The 17,993-nt window shown below is 33.6% G+C and overlaps 1 protein-coding gene across 1 annotated transcript in view; it reads right to left on the bottom strand.

Moving 5' to 3' along the window:
- LOC124361938 overlaps positions 1 to 17,993 on the bottom strand; it is a 123,195-nt gene that overhangs the window by 50,920 nt on the left and 54,282 nt on the right. The window contains 12 exon segments of the mRNA XM_046816018.1: positions 2,810 to 2,992; positions 6,334 to 6,471; positions 7,703 to 7,885; positions 8,998 to 9,138; positions 9,933 to 10,121; positions 10,921 to 11,052; positions 11,916 to 12,098; positions 12,832 to 12,963; positions 15,218 to 15,400; positions 16,310 to 16,441; positions 17,343 to 17,442; positions 17,444 to 17,526. Of these exon segments, the coding sequence (XP_046671974.1) occupies positions 2,810 to 2,992; positions 6,334 to 6,471; positions 7,703 to 7,885; positions 8,998 to 9,138; positions 9,933 to 10,121; positions 10,921 to 11,052; positions 11,916 to 12,098; positions 12,832 to 12,963; positions 15,218 to 15,400; positions 16,310 to 16,441; positions 17,343 to 17,442; positions 17,444 to 17,526 (1,779 nt within the window).

Below are 17,993 nucleotides of genomic sequence, written 5' to 3'. Positions count from 1 at the left end.
TACCTAATAAATTATCTTCATTTATAATTACTTTATTGCTTTTAGTTTCACAATTTAAAACATGGGAAAACTTGTGTCTTCTGTTAATAATCATAATAAATTATGCTTTAAAAAGATTATACAGAACCTATATACTTTTGTTGTATATAAAATTCTGTTTTCATATCTTTTATGTTTTTTAATTATACCAAAATGTTCTTTATCTTCTGATTGATCCACTAATTTAATGACACCCTATATCCTTATATACCCTAACTAAAGTATTTCACCAGAATCTAATCAGAGAAAATATCAGATGGGTTTAGCAACCTTGTGCATTACTAGCTAGGGTCTGTTCTAAAAGACAGCTTTCCACACATGGGTGGGCTTTACATATGGCAATAATGTTGTATATTGCATTTACCCATATTCTCCTATGTGTCTGTTTCAACTCTGTTCAAATACATGTATATCAAAGGTTGTGCCAGTTTGCTACACTTTTCAGAATGTGGTAATATGTTTGTGATAGACAATGATAGCAGTTTGAGAGATCATCTAATCTATTTCCTTTTATTTCTTCACATGATCTTGACATATATTTCCCCTGGCTACTTTCTGGAGTTCCCTACTACCCCAATATTGAAACTAAAGGCACATATGAGTTAAATTAATTATAATCCTTTTGTATTCTGCACCCAGTTCGCTAAAACTCCCTGAGATAAAATGTTAAAATGATAAAAATAATCACTTAAAATAAATTCATTTCCATTTTCAAAGTTATTTTATTAGGCACATATCTTTCTTTAAAATTATGCATAAAATTTACATTAATATATTTAAAAAAAAGCACATGCATCAATTTCCTTACATGAGATCTCCCGCGTAGTGTAAAATTTATGTCAGATTGTACAGTTTTTATAATATGGTTTTTATATACAGAGTTTTATGTCTGTCCTATATGCAGATATATATTATGAGAGACAGTTATTCAAACTAATCACTGATTTTTTTAGGAGACTTTCCATTGTACAAAAATTACAATAATATAAAAGTAAGCGTACACAATTATTACATTTGTGTGACCTCTCTTGTACTGAAAGTGTTAAAGATGAAGAATTTCTTTTGCTGATAGTAAATAATATTTATTAATAATACGTATAATCTGTTTGATTTGGAAAATGATTCTACAAAGTATAGCTATTGTAATGAACAAACATAGCTGTTACACAAAAATAAAACTATAAAAATAATCAAATAAATATTCCACATTTAATATAATAATAATGACCACTATCTTTAATCACATAGTCAAATAACTGCCAGAAGGTATTTTGACACTCTGATTGAAAATACTTCCTAACAATCCTACGAAGTGTTCCAAAGTACGAAGTGTTCCGAAGAAACTCAATTTTCCTTCACAGTGTTATCTTCAATTTTCAATTTTGTCCATTTATAAATAATGGATGTACACTTTTAAAATTACAGAGTAGAGATCAATGCCATAGCCAAGGGTAGTTATGGGTTCCATACACACATGATACAACTCACAAGGGTTTGGTTGATGATCCATTGCCGACATGAACAAATTCTTGATAAGCCCTCCCCTTTAAAAATGATTGGTAACGAAAATCTTTGTAAAGAATACTATTAAGTTGGATCTAAGAAAAAGTCCTAATCAGATTCAATGTGACTAAGCTTTTATTTAAAAAAATATAAGACTCATGCATAGCTGCACTGTAAAGTTAAATTAAGTTTACTTGTGATTTTTCTAGTAAAATGAATTTATTAACAAAATTTTAATTTGCAGATAAATTCAAACACTTGTATTATTTTATTATATTGATATACTTACAAGACATTTAATTTGATGTCCAGATTTCAAATATGGATAACATTAAACCATTTCAATTTCTTAACAGTTGTTGTTATATAACGTGTATACTGCTTGTTTTACAATAAGTGAGTGTTCAAAAATATCACTTTTAAATATTAAAAAACTCAAGACTGATTCAACACCTTAGATTATTATCAAAATATTTCTCTGTCTCTAAAAAATATGTTTCATTCTTACCTTTAGAAAATTGTTGGTAGATAATAAATAAAAATGAAGTCCTAGAACCTAAAATACTGTTTTGTTTTGTGCATCGTTTAGACCTTTTGTAATCGTTGTTTCACTTATTTAACATAGTACACTTAAGTACATTAAAAATCGATGTGCTTAAATCTATCAAGATAAATATTATACAATGAATAAATTCCTCTATTTAACTTAAGAAAACTAATAAATAACTGCTTTTTTAATGAATGGAAGCTGAAAAATTACTTTTAGTATCTTTTTATACACAAATACTCCACGTCATTCTCGTAACACAGCTATGGTGGGAAGGGTTAATTCAATGTGAATGTTGAGTTTAGCTCCATTTTACCTTCCACTTAGTGCAGGATCTGAAATTTGACATTATCACATACTTCACTCTTGGAATCTGGAGTCCACGTCCATCTGAAGAAATCCAAAAAAAGTCAACAAAGAAGACGTTCAAAACAAACTCTTTGCATCGTTTTGACATCAGAGATACCTAGACCACAAAAGAGGTCTGTCTGGTTTACACTGGAGCCATCCAGTGTAATCCAAATGAAGAAGTGTCTGCATTTTCTCAATTTTGCACCTGATGAGAAAAGTCTGTAACGTGACAGCTTTTAGACGTTGCACTAAGTGGAAGGTGAAGTGGAGATGAACTCAACATTCGCACTCCACTTGTTTGGGTTTTCTTTCGGAAATACTATTCAAATACTCAACACAACTACGGGTACAAGCCACAGAGGAACTAACCGTCGTACATGATGGGGACACCGGTCTCGTAGTAGACCAGGGCGGGGAAGCTGAAGATGCCAATCTCAGAGGCCAGTTTGGAGTCTTTGCTCTTGACAAACTGTATACCATGCTTGTCTGTGTCATCGTCAATTGTTTCCAGCTCCTCCAAAATCTGCTCACAGGACTCACACTTATCGTCGTCTGCAACAACCCCACTGGTGTTAGTTCCCGATATTAACAGCTGATATACATGGTGATTCGTGGGAGGTTGGCACCACTTCAGGAAATGATAGTAGACACAAAAATAAGATAAATATTTATATTCAAAGCACCATAACAGAATTTCTAGAAGTATGTAGAAATGAAGTTAAATGCATTATTCAAAGTCTTTAAATAATATATTTCTCGGATATGTTGAGGATAATTCGTCTACATGTGTTAATATGTTACTTGTTTAAATCTTATTATGATTGTTCTCAGTTTGTTGAATATTTTCTTTATTCTGCAATTTTCTCATTGCCATCGTGATTACCCAAAGGACTAATTTAAAATTGTCCACTAATGCTTTCCATGGACTGACTATACCTCCATTGAACTTTGTGTTGCCTTAATAGAGATGAAGATTCATGTTAAATTTCAAGTTATAGGTATGTTTGTTCTTGAAATATCATGCAGACAAACAGACTGTTTTCCCAACCAAAAACACCATCTGATATAATTAAAAAAAAATATATATATATATATATATATAAATTACTACAATATAATATATACAGTGTTATTTTTGCAAATTAGTATTAGTAAATTAAAACTGATAAGTACAGGGTCTGTATAATAAGTAACCGGACTGACTTCAGGAAATTTTTTATTGGCAAAATATGTACAATTTTTCTTTAGAAATCTTCAAAGTAGTCCCCATTGGAGTCGATAACACGCTGATACCGTATTTTCCAATCCCTGAACGCTCCCTGGAAGTCGGCAACCTCGATGTTGTCTAGAGCCCTCGTCGTAGCACGTTGAACGTTTTCCAGAGTCCCGAACCGCGTCCCCTTAAGGTGTCTCTTGATCTTGGGGAACAGAAAGAAGTCCGGTGGTGCCATATCCGGGCTGTAAGGAGGCTGTTGCAACGTTGCCCTCGACTGTTTTGCCAACTGTTCGGTGACGAGCAGGCAGGTGTGCGACAGTGCATTGTCGTGATGGAGAATCCACGAATCGGCAATCTCCGGACGGACTCGGTGAACCCGGGCGGTTAGTCGACGGAGCACCTCTCTGTAGTACTGGCCGTTTACAGTTTGACCGGGTGACACAAATTCTTTGTGAACAATGCCTTTCACATCAAAGAAAGCATTGAGCATCGACTTCACCTTTGATTTGCTCATGCGCGCTTTTTTCGGTCGTGGTGACGCCGGTGTGTGCATCAGTCAGGTGTTTGAGTACCAGCTTCGCGCAGATCTTCCTCATGCCCAGATCGTTCTTAATAATGTTTTGAACGGTCATCTTATCAATTCCGACCTCATCTGCGATAGCCCGAATGCTCAGACGACGATCACTGTTCAACACATCACGCATTTTTTGCACATTTGTGTCCGTGTGACTCGTAGATGGAGGACCGACGCGCTGTTTGTCATGGACGTCATCGCGGCCCTCCCGGAAATTTTTGTGTCACTGAAATACCTGAGTTCTGGCCAGAGCATCCTCACCGTAAGCCTCTTGAATCATTTGAAGAGTTTCCGTGGCCGTTTTCTTGAGTTTAACACAAAATTTAATGCTAAAACGTTGCTCGATCGTACTCTCCATTTTCACTCCGACAGGGTAACTGAACATGCACTCCGCTCTCGCTCGATACTAACTCTCCAAGCGCTTGGAGGCAACTGCTGCAGCCCGGTTCCCTTTCACTTGACCCCCCACCACCACTACAGCACCAGATACCGGTTAGGAGACGCTTTGACGGAGCGGGGCAGGCTCAGTCCGGTTACTTATTATACAGCCCCTGTATATATGAATATATGAAAAATAATATTATTGTATAATGTAATCCAATACATAACAAAACTATGCTTTTATGCTAAGTTGTCACTTAAATTTTAGCTGAAATATAAGTTCAATATACGATTATGTACGTAAGAATGTTAAAAATGAACGTTTATTTGATATATATTTATTTTTTAGCAATAACAGATGAAATACTCTTTTTTTTTAAATCAAAGAATTGTTAAAATGAAAAATTAAGATAACACTAGTTTTAAACTAAACATATGCTCTACAGATAAAAAATGTCTTTGCCTTCTAGACATTGAATACCTATTTAACACTTTCACTGCGGCTCTATACTGTGCGAGATCAACTAGACTATCAATCTGATTCTGTGTCACAAGGTATCTGCTACACTCAAGCTGTTAATAGGTAGCTATTATCACACCTCATACCCTAAATAGGGACGGCCTTAAAGGAGCATTACAACATCAAGAGACATTTTGATATAAAGATGCAGATAGGTGGAGGAAAACTTTCTCCACATTCTTTGTTGAAGTTTTGGCATCACAGTGGATAAGTACAAGGGCCATTATTTTTTTCAACCTCCGATCTTATACCATGATGGCCAGACATGTGGCAGTTCCGAGAAAACATGTCATGAGTTACACAAACAAACAGTTATGAGTGATGGTGTTGTAGGCGGATGGTGTAGAAAGTTTAAAGATGGGCAAACTGATGTGCATGATGAAGGAGGTCAAGGACACAAGTCTGTCGCTACAGACCGTTGAATAAATTGACAAAGTGCTTAGAGAAAACTGTAGATTCACAATGAGCACTTTGTCTTTGGAATTCACAGAAGTGTCAAGATCTTCTCTTTACCCTATACTCATAACATTTCAGCAACAAAAATATTTGTGCTTATTGGGTGCCAAAGATGTTGTCTGGCGCCCACAAAAACTGCCGAATGATGTCAGCTTTGACATTCGGCCATCTTTACAATTTTGATGCCATTAATGCACAACACCATCACTCCATAAACAAGGAAAATTCTCCAATAGATTTCTGCTACACTATTCCACTCTGCTTGCAGGAAAAAACTTTACACTCCTCAATTTATAGTTGGTAGAAGAATCAGTAAAAGGAGCCATGTTTATGCAGCTAAGTGCAAACTGACTACTTGAACTAGCAGTGACAAATTTTGTAGTGGGAAGATGCGCGATCGACTACTGCGCTCACCACTGATCTGCCAATTGTCTAGCTGTCATAACGTGAGATTGGAGCTTGAAAAAAAAACAGCCCTCATATAATCAGCTTGGGTTACCCCATATGTAGTATTTTTAAGCTGGCCAAAATTATGAAAGTTTAATTTTGGCACTATGTTTATTATTATCCTGTTAAAACAGTATTCTTGTAAGACTGATGCACGGAAAATACAGGCACAAACATACTATCTTTAAACATGGAACTGGCAACTGGAACACAACCTGAAGTATACTTTATCCATTTACAGTCCATGTTTTATGAATACTAAAGATCTTATTGCATTACAGGCTCAGTTAACAACTTACAAAAGAAGACAGCAAGGTGTTCAACATCATTGATCAACACTTGCAGGGTCTTACGGTCAACAGACTCGATCACATCAGGGGTTGACTCCGACAGGTCCAGTACCCACTCCAAGATGGCTTCTTCCTGCATTAGGTCTCCTGTAAATTACAAATGCCGTAAATATTTAAAAAGAATATATCCATAGTTCCTTGTTTTCAAAACAAAATTGTGTGTGAAGCCGGGTAATTGCTAGTATTCAATATATAGATATACTTTGTTTATAAATACGTACAAAAACAAACAGGATTTACCAATTCGATTAATTTAAATGGTTTATGGTTCAACTGTATTTTTTTATAGTAAGCCATAATCAGGAGGAATACAATTTTTTTGTCATCATGAATATGATAAAATATAAACTATATTAGTGTTATTGATAAATAAACAGTACTGTCTGTTCTATCATTATAATTGTGATAAATACATCACAACCTGACTGACTAGACCTGTTAAACTGTAATTTTCCGTGGTCAAATTTGTGTTAAACTTTCATTTGACGTATGATTTTGGTTGTTTTCTTTGGAAGAGTTTGCTTAAGCTTGTTAGATTCATTCAATCAATCCAAATCAATTCATTACATATCTATCCTGAGTGAGGATAAGTAGTGAATAAGACAGAAAGCGTACTACAGCGTCTGTCACAGTTAGCATGTTAAAGGAAGCAAAATAATATAACACAAAATTATGTATGTAATTTTAACTAATGAAAGTGCATATGATGTCCCCTTTTTTCCACACAATGTATTTTCAACACAATTCATTACCATTGAGATACTAAAACATAAGTTTCTATAGTGAAATGACTATAGATTTAAAATGAGTCTTTTTTTATAACACAGTTATAAACGTTAGCCTCAGAGATGTGGCCAGCAGCTAACTCGTGTTCCCTCTTAAGTAATAGTTTGCGGTATTGTATGATGAATTGAATGAATAAATTTGTGACAGTAAAGTAAATACCAGTACAGAATAAATCTAACATTATGTTCTTTAAAAGTAATTTGTATGTGACTGATAAAAGACAGAGAATAGTCATAAAACACTCCAAGAACGTAGCCAGTAAAAAGCTTTGAGGGGGGTGTCCAGACAACTGATATTTTCTTGTAGTGGACAGAGTTAGGCCCCATTTTGTTCCTTAAAAAGTTCTTGACTGTTTCTTTGTTGAGAACGATCTTTCAGCAGTAATGTCAGTAATACTGAATTATTTATATACAGTAATAATAATCGTTTACTAAAAAGTAATTGAAAAAATTTAAAATTTGAGGGGGTCTGGACCCCTTGAACCCCCTTGCTGGCTATGTCCTTTAAACACTGTTAGTCACGGCAGCATTACCAGTGTAAATCTTCCTGAACTTGTTTCTGTAGAAAGCCAGAGCTGGTAGAGAAGGCAGATCATATTCCTTGTCAATACCGTCATCAGAAGTCTTTATGAAGTCAATTTCCTTCTCTTCACACTCGTCATCAATGTTTTCCAGCTCTTGAATGATCTTCTGACTTTTCTTATCTCCTTCTTTGTCTGTAAACACAATATAAACACAAGTTTTAATACTATAGTTGAGAAAAATCTACTTGGCAAAATAACAACCAGTACAGCTGATAAATAATATTTATAGGTATTGCATTTTGTAAATTTATAATAATCAATTTTAAAAAAATGTTTAACAATTTTTAATAAAAAATTTTTAAAAAACACTTTCAAACCCTCATTCATTATCAACCACTTCTTTGCTATGCTAAACTTGTGAGCACAGCAAATAACGAAGGACAGGAAATGCTCCACCTCTATACATGCTATAGTTAGATTCTTGGACTAAAGGAAACTTTCCCTCTCTATTGTTTTCACACATTCGCCTCACACTCTGCTGAGGCCGTCCAGTATATTGAACCTGTTTATTCTTGCTTGACTTATGACTAGTACACCATAATTTATTGGGATAGTGTATGTCTATTAATTGTAGGATGTCTTTAACCTTTGGATTATAAAACTAACATTTTATTACTTAATCAAATAAGGAAATATTATTTTATGAATACACTGTTTAGTGTCACAATCATTATTCATTGCATACACTTTATAAAAGAATGGATTTCAATGAATACATTTATTACAGAAAACTATACGTTTCTTTTTAACCTAAGTACAGTACAGCATTCATTGTGAAATACACGACTTACTTTATTATTTTTGTTATGTTATGTTTTACGTTATATTTGCATCTGAGAGGAAATTGAATTGGAGGTCTCTAAATATAATATTTTTAATTCAGGCTGCAGTATTCGTAATACTCCTGTCCTTTTTACTATATATTGTCTAATAATACTAAAAACTTTAATAACTTTTACAGATTATTGAAAATAACTTGATAAAGGTATAAAAAAATAATGTTAACAAAACCGAAACTTTTGGTCTCATATGCCTCAATGTTGAGGCAGATTTCTGTAGCAGTTCATAATATCTATCATTTATAAATTTAAATAATAAGCAATCAATAAGCCATCTGGTTTTTAAAAGCTCCTACAGTGTACACTGTCATTTCTAAACAACCTATTCTCTAAAATACCTTGGCATGTTTGTTTACTAGTAAGGAATTGTCCTTTCATAACAACTTAAATGTTAAATGTACTTACAGAAGAAAACAACAACTTGTTCATTCTCAGAAAGTATTTTCTCAAGCATCTTTGAGTTGACTTCCTCAATTCGGCCAGGAATTTCAAGAGTATCCTCGTCAGTCAGCCAAGTGAGAACCTCATCCTCATCATCTAGGTCTCCTGCAAATAACAATATATGGTTAGTTCATTTCTCATTAATTCTAAGAGAAATTAAAGTCAATTAAAATCCAGTTAGATCCAAATTTGTAAGCTTATAGGTATATTGGTCCTAAAATTATGTAAACAATATTAAAAAAACAATAATTTACTACTTTAGAGTTTAATAATACAAGGGATGTCCAGAAAGTAAGTACCGTTTTGTTCTAATGTTACTAAACTAATACCATTACTCTGCACGACATTTGTTTATCAATGATGCCATAACAGTTGATTTTCCTATGTATTAGCTTTGCTATCTAATTTTTTGACAGAATGCTGAGGCACACAAAATTTATCTTCAGATACGTGTGATCTATGGTGAAATGATGCAAACATTTGATGCACAATTTAAAACAAAAGTACAGTTTTGTTTCTCTGTGCTAAAGTTCAGTCCCATGCTGTTGATGACAGTAAGAGACTAATTAATTATTCAACTGGAAGCAGGTTGGTTATCTGCTGTATGGTCCAGATCTGACAATGGCTGACTAACACTTTTTCCTATTAAAGATAATAGGAGGGCAAGGTTGTATTCTGCTTATAGAGCACAATACACTCAGAAGGCATCTCAGCACAATGTGCCTTAAGAGAGACTCATCATGCTTAAGATCCAGTGTGGAAAACGAAAAATATCTCTCCTGATATTGCGCTGATTTGATGAGTGAGAAAAATAAATTTTGTGGTGGAAAAATAGGTCAAAATTCAAGCAATTACCAAAAGAATAGTTTAAACAAACAAAATTCTTAAAAGGCACTTACCTTTGTATGTGAGTGGTTCCTTGTTACGGAAAAATACAAGAGTGGGGAATGTCTTGATGTTGTGTTTCTTGGCAAGACTCGTGTCTTCGGTGGTCACAAAGATGATGCCTGTCTCGTCCAACTCGTCATCAATGTTCTCCAATTCCTCTAGAATATTGTCACACTCTTGTCCCTCCTCGCACCTGCCACCTGAGCAAATACATTTTAACTGTACCTTTAGTCAACTTATGTGTATATAACTATTTGTATTATTATTTCTAAAACAAAACTCCAGTTCAGAAAGAAACTTATTTTAGTATACTAGGAGAGTTTTTTTTTTTTCTTTTTCAAAAATTCACATTATAATTCCAATGCTAACATATTTACTGTGGCTGGATGAACAGTAAGTGTTTCATGCATCATCAGTAATAAAGAGTAATTTATTCATTTAACTAAATATCATTGTAGGCATTATATTAAGTGTGGTATATAATTGTTTTTTCAAGTATGATAATGTGACATTTTTTAAATAACTAGTTACTTGTTTTTTCTTAACATTATTGCAAACCTGATGTGTATGTGTATAGCAAGTGTCAATAGTATTTATCAGGTTAAGTTCAAAACTGAAAACTCAAAATTGCTCAAATGTGCAAACTGTTACGAAAGTAAACAATTAAAATTGAGGAAAAAGATAAACAGCATGAAAAATAATAAATTATGAAATTATTATGTACTTGTAGACAACTATTGGCTATTCTTAGCACAGGGCATAAAAATTGATGCAGTGTGCAAAAACTTTCCCGAAAAAAAAAAACAAGAATATGTAAGAGTGTATAGGCTACATTTCAAATAAACCATTAGCCCTACTTCACAATAGTTTGTAGCTCATTCTTGGGTTTAATTTATTTTAAGTTTATGCAATGATTGGTGAGTATTGATGATACACAGCTGTCGGAGTATGTGTTATATTTAAGATTGAATAACTCAAGAATATAGACACAACACTCACTGAAGTAAACAACCACATATTCATGTTCCTCAATGAGATCTATCAGAATCTCATCAGTGACTTCTTCAATAGTGGCTGACTGCATCTGTTCTACGAGCCACTCCAACACCTCGTTCTCATTCAGCAAATCACCTAAACAGTTTTGATAAATTCACCACAAGTTCAATTAATTAAACTGGTATGTATAATAATAATAAGACATTTTAATAAGGCAATAATAAGACATTTAGTAGCCCTGAGTTTTTGTTCGCTGAGAGACACTAAAATTTAGCTTTCAAATTTTTAGACTAAAAGGTGGATCCAAGTGGGTTCTCTAACCAATACTAGTATTTTGAAGTAATTTGTAATTAAAATAAAAATTTTTTTATAGTAGAAGTTATTAGCCTACATCTTAAATTCAAAGTTTGGGGTAACTTATTAGGTACATTTAGGTGGTTAATATAATAGGCTCTTTTCGCATATTTTGTTGTTAGAGTTTTAAAATACTGAAAGACAAGACAAGGACAATTACGTAAAATGAAGGAAAACACATTAGTGCGTTCTTTGAGGGTGCAAAACTTGTACATTAAAAAATCAAATGTATCTCAGGCTTTAAAACCATTTAAGGAAATTTTGAGGAAATTCAGCATTTGATTATACTAGCAACACACTGAAAAATTTGCTTAGAATTATAATACAGGTATTACATTTACAACAAACTATTAACAGCTGTACCTAATTAACACATTATTCTAATGATTTTATTTATTGACAATTATTAAACGTAGAGCACAGAAAAACCGAATTTAAAATCAGTCTTAAACATCATATATAAACTAAGACAATTATTTGGCCAGGTATTTCCGGCATTAATTGTACAGTTAACGAAAAGCGAAATTTTAAATATAAAACATTAAAATGGATAAAAAAAACAAACTTCATTATTTTTAATAGTCTAGATAAAATGTTTTGATAGAACATGATAACACTTCAGTTAGGTCTAGACTGACAGCTACCTTCATAGATGGCTGGGATCTTGTTCTCGAAGTAGACGAGTGTGGGCAGGTGGTCGATGCCATACTGCTTGGCTTCCTCCTTATTGTCCAATCTGACCAGTGTGATGCCCTCCTTGTCTAGGTCATCATCTATATTCTCCAACTCGTTCAGCACTCGGATGTCTTGTTTGTCTTCCTTATCATCTGTAACAAAACTCTTTACTGTTAGGTGCTTAGGAGTTCTAGGTCAGAGTCAAAGGTCTGACTCCAAGATTAGTTAAACAGTGTTAATTCTATAGTCAACTCTTGACTAGCATTACTATAAACTTGCTAAAGCCAACTATTTTAAATTGAAACTGTGTGATTTGGGTTACATGAATACTCTTCTACTATAGGAGCAGGATCCAGAAAAGTTTAAGAGAGAAACCCCCACGTGGTACACTACTATAGTACATGTGTCATTGTTTAGAGTACAGTCACTAAGTTAAGATAAACAAGAACAAAGAAATCGTAACGCAATTTTATTTTTCAATTAATTTAATAAACCAGCTCTGACATTTTTTATTTTAAAATTGTTTTATGCAATTGCATTTACAGGCATTTACTATCCATAGTATCTATCCACTATCCAACAGTTATTTATGAAAAGTTGAACTGGGAATTCCTGAGCACTCTCGTTATTTTAAAACTGCTAACTTCACAAATTGTAATTTTTAATTTTCTTTCTTTGTAAATTATTTAAGAAAACACCCAGAAAAGACAAAACTGTATATTTTAGGTTCCTCTGACATTCTTTCTAAGCCAAAAAGTTGTTTCAATTGTATTAATTCTGCTGACAATTATATCAATATGGAGTAAAAAATGCTTAGTAATCTATTTTATTGTCAAATATTCAGTGTCATGAATAATGAAGATGTTTCAATCCGAGAATACTTACAAAAGAGAACAGCCAGAAATTCGACAGAATCAATGAGCTTGTCCAGAATCTCATCAGTTATGTCAGCAATCTCACTGTGTCTCTTCTGGTGGATCAGCCAGCTGAGCAACTCCTCCTCCTTAGTCAGGTCACCTGTATACAACAGTAGGCAGAATCAATCAGCTTGTCCAGAATCTCATCAGTTATGTCAGCAATCTCACTTTGTCTCTTCTGGTGGATCAGCCAGCTGAGCTCCTTAGTCAGGTCACCTGTATACAACAGTAACAGAATCAATCAGCTTGTCCAGAATCTCATCAGTTATGTCAGCAATCTCACTCTCTCCTCCTTAGTTAGGTCACCTGTATACAACAGAAGGCAGAATCAATCAGCTTGTCCAGAATTCTCATCAGTTATGTCAGCAATCTCACTCCTCCTCCTTAGCCAGGTCACCTGTATACAACAGTAGACAGAATCAATCAGCTTGTCCAGAATCTCATCAGTTATGTCAGCAATCTCACTTTGTCTCTTCTGGTGGATCAGCCAGCTGAGCAACTCATCCTCCTTAGTCAGGTCACCTGTATACAACAGTTGACAGAATCAATCAGCTTGTCCAGAATCTCATCAGTTATGTCAGCAATCTCACTGTGTCTCTTCTGGTGGATCAGCCAGCTGAGCCTCCTCCTTAGTCAGGTCACCTGTATACAACAGTAGGCAGAATCAATCAGCTTGTCCAGAATCTCATCAGTTATGTCAGCAATCTCACTCCTCCTCCTTAGTCAGGTCACCTGTATACAACAGTAGACAGAATCAATCAGCTTGTCCAGAATCTCATCAGTTATGTCAGCAATCTCACTTTGTCTCTTCTGGTGGATCAGCCAGCTGAGCTCCTTAGTCAGGTCACCTGTATACAACAGTTGACAGAATCAATCAGCTTGTCCAGAATCTCATCAGTTATGTCAGCAATCTCACTGTGTCTCTTCTGGTGGTTCAGCCAGCTGAGCAACTCATCCTCCTTAGTCAGGTCACCTGTATACAACAGTAGACAGAATCAATGAGCTTGTCCATAATCTCTTCAGTTATGTCAGCAATCTCAATTTGTCTCTTCTGGTGGATCAGCCAGCTGAGCTCCTTAGTCAGGTCACCTTTATACAACAGTTGACAGAATCAATCAGCTTGTCCAGAATCTCATCAGTTATGTCAGCAATCTCACTGTGTCTCTTCTGGTGGATCAGCCAGCTGAGCAACTCCTCCTCCTTAGTCAGGTCACCTGTATACAATAGTAGGCAGAATCAATGAGCTGTCAGGAATCTCACTGCATCTCTTCTGGTAAATGAGCTCCTAGCATCTGAGCCACTTCCCTATACATTTTTAAGCATACATTGTTACATCTTTGAGATCCCATGATTTTACAGTTCTGTTAATACTTAATATTTATAATATAATTCTTTGGGAAAGAAATAGTTCCAATAAATTAATAAGATTTTAAGATTCCCAATGAGTGTTAAAGTTTACATTATCAGGCTTAAAAAGTGTTGAGACACAAATACGTCATCCATAATATTTTTTTAAAAAACAGTGCCCAAATATTAGCTCAATTTAACGCGCATTTTTTATAAGTCAAAAAATCTAATTGTCTTCAGAAAATAACAATTAATCTCTCATAAAAAGAATAATTATGATATAAAAATTGTTTGCATTGATCACTTAACTTTGAAAAAACCTGTAAATTAATTTTACATTTTCCACCAGAGGTTCATATTCACATTTCAATAACAATTGGGACCAAATGTGAAATACTAAACTATAGTTATTTACTTATAGTAGTAATTTGGGGGTGTACCCCTAATCCATGGGACAAATTATTTTATCTATTCCACCAACTTAAAAATCTCTCAATAAGATTTGATTGAACTTTGATCAAGTTCTATAAAAAATACAATATACCCTGATTTCAGGTACCTAATTAATCTTGTTCATCTTGTCACTGATCCAATTTGATAATCTGATAAAATAGTAATGGAGTCTGATTAAAAGATTTACCATAATTCTATCAAGTTTTAATCAAATTTTGAATTACAAAAATTGGAGTACAAGCAATAAATTTATAATCCACCTTGGAAATAAAGATGATGAGTTGTTAACGGCATATGTCCCCACAAATATGTCACCTACACATTGTCTGAGATTAATTGCTAAATAGGCCAAAATAAATCTTCCCACGTAATTCTGTGTTTTCCAGGGAAAATTTCATTTAATTTGTTTTGTGCATTTTAAATGCTGGAATAAATCATTATTCTCAATTGCCAAGTTGTATTGGTTACTTGATAATATACTCTTGTAATAAAAGCAGCAGCACTAAACAATACTCTAATCTATGAAAAAGTATCATTGATGTTTTTACACTTACCATCATACACGTATGGAATGCGTTTTTCAAAGTAAATAAGGGCGGGAAGGGTATCAATGCCATACTCTTTGGCTTCAGCATCGTTGTCGATCTTAACAAAAGCGATGTCATTCTGGTCGCACTCGTCATCTATGTTCTCTAGCTCAGTCAACACCTTCTGGCTCTTCTTTTGATCCTTGTCATCTGTAAACAGCAGCATTGATCATATTTTTAATTCTGACTCTTATTTAATACATCAAGTTTTATTTCATCTAATAAAATACAAAGTATAATTTTTAACATGATAAGCTGAGGATTTTTATTTAAAGAAGCTGCCCATAGAAGACAACTTACAATTAAAACCTCCTATGTCACTTGGATTGGCAACTTTGGCAGAAGTATGAGTAAAAAGAGTCAATTATTGACAACAATAAAACATTTTTATGAAACGAGAGAGCAGCAGAGAAGATAGTTAAGTGCGTGGCCCCTTTGGAGCCGCCACTTAGCCTCATCCAACCAGAGCTATGCGTTGCCAAACTGTCTACCTGCCAGACAGACACACGGCTTGACTCAATGTTGTTTTCAATCTTTAACCTTGGCGATTTGAAAAAATATGAGAGCTGTTCTTAGTAGGATGCTACTTTTTAAAAAACCTATGTTTTGGTAGAAAAAAATCATTTTTATAGTCCCAAAATTAATGTAGTAATATCAATACTTTGTATTAACTCTACACTACTACTCTACCGTTTTTTACACTAATTCCTTACATATAAGTGTTTAAGAATCTATTCCAATTGAATATTTAGATTTTATTGCTGTCGACAATGGCATGTTAAAGCCAAAAAGGAGTATAGGAAAATAGAAACCAAATTAATGTCATTTTACTTATCCTATATAATCAAAATTTTAATAGATTCAGTCACAAACTTAATGGAATTAAACAAAAATGAACATCAGAAACACTCGAATAAATTTTTCAATACCACTATTGGCCGGACTCCAACTGTCTTCTTTGCAACTCTCGGGTGTAAATAACGAAAACTAAAAAATTAAATTATGAAATTTAAATTAATAAATTAACTTAACATTAACTTTCTTCACATTGGTACTCACAAAAGAGAGCAGCAACGTGTGGCATCTTGTCAATGAGCATGTCCAACATCTCGTCCGTGATATCCTCAATCTCATCGTTGGTGTTTTGGTGCTCCAACCACTTCAACACCTTCTCCTCTTCCTCCAAGTTACCTGTAATGTTCCAAAACTGTGTCATACTCACTTTTTTATCAAAGAAAATTGTTATGGCCAAATTAACCCTTATTATTTATTTTTTATCAATATAAAAGGTATAATCTTTAAAACACAGTTTTATGTAAATAAGGTTACTTGCAGTGTTTAAACATTTTTTGTGAAATGATGAAATCCCTTATCCTTTTTTGTATTTTATAAGTATTATAATTTCTATATGATAATATTATTTATCTGCAAAAGCTACCACCTTACAAGAAACTATATTGGCTTATCTTAGCAATAATATCCGGAAAAGTATATTACATTATACGAACAAGCTGAAAATCCTTTCATTTGGAAACTATTTCACATTAAATTAACGATTTACAACCAAAGTAGATTTCTCTTTTTACAATTTTTAATAATTAAAATATAATCAAGATTTAGGTAATCTGATTTAAACTACTAGGTTTGCTTTATATTTTGCCCCTTATTCCGAAATTGTAGGCTAAGAAAAGAATCAGTTAACACCTATTAAATAGCAACCCTGATTGCAGAATACAATGAATGTAAAAACTGAATCCTACGCATTTTACAAAAAATATTTATCTTGTACGTATAGAAAAGTGCAACATAGTGTTTTGTAAGTTAATTTAACATGTTTCGAATATTTTTATTTTATTTTCCTCGAATAAGAACATGTTGAGTTGTGTTAATAATTGTGAAAATCTTCAATTTTACACCTTTTTTACAAAACTTTTTAAATCTATTATTCAAACCACTTTAAAGTTTCAAAGCACCTAAAAAATTTAGTTTTTAAACCAGAGTAGTATAATATCCCCTTTCTTTATGTAGTAATCAAGATAAGTGAACAATATCAATCATAGTTTACTGTATTAAAGTAGAATGCTTACTGCACCTTCATACATCATTGGAATGCCCTTCTCGAAGTACATGAGCACTGGGATTTTCTCAATGCCATACTCTTTCGCTTCATCTGGGTTATCAATTTTCACAAAAAACGATGCCCAGCTTGTCGCACTCATCGTCAATGTTCTCCAACTCATTGAGAACACGTTGAGACTTGCGATCATTGTTGTCATCTGCAACATTGTAACACCTGTTCAAGTTTAAACTAGTAATGAACGTACACACGGTGGATTTAGATAGTTAACAGCTTCACTGCCGCTATATACTATGTTCTTGTCTTGCGTCACAAGACTACTTTGCACTACTGTATCTGCTGCAGTCAACATGTTCAAATATTTATAAGAATCCAACAAAAAGTAAAAAAAAATATTAAAAAGATTAAAAATTAAAACAAAAAACATTTATTGGAATTAAAAAATTTCTACAGCCCGAGTAGAGTAAACTGTTAAAATTATGCACCACAACGTACATGAAACAAGGAATTATTATGAATGTATAAGTACAAATTAAATTTTAAATCATCCAAGCATAATCAAGTCATAAGTAATCAAAGAATGACCCTTACAAAAGAAAAACTACATACCTATACAGCACGAAAATTATAAGTTGTGGAGACAGCAGCTAAGCATAATCGTGTGAT

The sequence above is a fragment of the Homalodisca vitripennis genome, chromosome 5 (assembly GCF_021130785.1).
Source record: "Homalodisca vitripennis isolate AUS2020 chromosome 5, UT_GWSS_2.1, whole genome shotgun sequence".
Lineage (NCBI taxonomy): Eukaryota > Metazoa > Arthropoda > Insecta > Hemiptera > Cicadellidae > Homalodisca > Homalodisca vitripennis.
Note: the sequence above shows the minus strand (reverse complement) of the source record. Positions and strands in the feature narration are given on the sequence as shown.